An 807-nucleotide genomic window follows, 5' to 3' on the forward strand; every position below is an offset into this window, starting at 1 on the left:
AAAAGGAGCAAAAAATAATTTTTCAAACAATAGAAGCTTAAAGGGAAGAGTTGCCATTTCTAAACTTGAAGCATTTGATCTTCCAGCAATTCCCTGTAAAGCATTTCTACCTTTTGTTATCTTGCATTTGCAAGACATTGGTAATTCATTAGTTATTTCCATCGTGGATATTAAACTTTTTGTTATGCGAGTACATACCCGCGAAGAATTACCAATGTCTCGTAAATCCATAGGGACAAAATACATTTTTTACATGGAATAATTTGAGTTTATCAACTGCTGTGTGTTTTAAAATGGCGACTTGGCAACTCTTCCCTGTTAAGCTTCATAAGCATTACCATGACGCCAAGATGCCACTTCTCGGGCACCACGGTCTTCTCGTTGACGTCGCTGACCGCAGGCTCCTGGATAGCCGCGCCCCTCGGATCTCATCAGCATCTCAGTAATTCAACCACTGCCTCGTGAGAACCATTGGTCACTACGACTTCCTCCAAATAATGGGTCATTCAAGAACAGGAAACCGTTTATTATAAAAATCGTACTTTGTAAAATATAAAGGAACAAGCTTTTCGATTTTGCTATTTTTTGCATTAGTATGCACTGTTATTCTTGCTTTCTGTTTGTGTGTTATACTAATATTGTGCTGCATCAATCTTTTGTTTTTGATTGATGTTTCTTACTTTTTTAGTCGATCATCAGGCCCGATATTTCAAAATTAAGCCTTTGCTTTTGTCTTAATATCTTCATTTTATTAATTCATATTGCAGGTTAAGAGAGGAACACAAAGCATGGGAGGAAAAAGGATTG

General features: G+C 37.1%; 1 protein-coding gene across 3 annotated transcripts in view; it reads left to right on the forward strand.

Annotated features, from left to right (window-relative positions):
• The first annotated feature begins 356 nt into the window (after positions 1–356).
• Positions 357–807, forward strand: part of LOC122266920 (carbonyl reductase [NADPH] 3-like) — a 4,907-nt gene continuing 4,456 nt past the window's right edge. Inside the window, exons 1-2 of one of the 3 annotated variants that reach the window (XM_043036888.2) lie at positions 357–461; positions 768–807. The exon at positions 768–807 is cut by the window's right edge and continues 5 nt beyond it. In XM_043036888.2, coding sequence (XP_042892822.2) covers positions 789–807 — 19 coding nt within the window. In that variant the 5' untranslated portion in view covers positions 357–461; positions 768–788. Of the gene's footprint in view, positions 475–767 lie in introns of all 3 variants that reach the window. The other 2 variants (XM_086550366.1, XM_086550367.1) reach the window with 2 other exon arrangements.

The sequence above is a fragment of the Penaeus japonicus genome, unplaced genomic scaffold (assembly GCF_977035675.1).
Source record: "Penaeus japonicus unplaced genomic scaffold, GWHDUDI00000001_assembly GWHDUDI00000023, whole genome shotgun sequence".
Classification (NCBI taxonomy): Eukaryota; Metazoa; Arthropoda; class Malacostraca; order Decapoda; family Penaeidae; genus Penaeus; species Penaeus japonicus.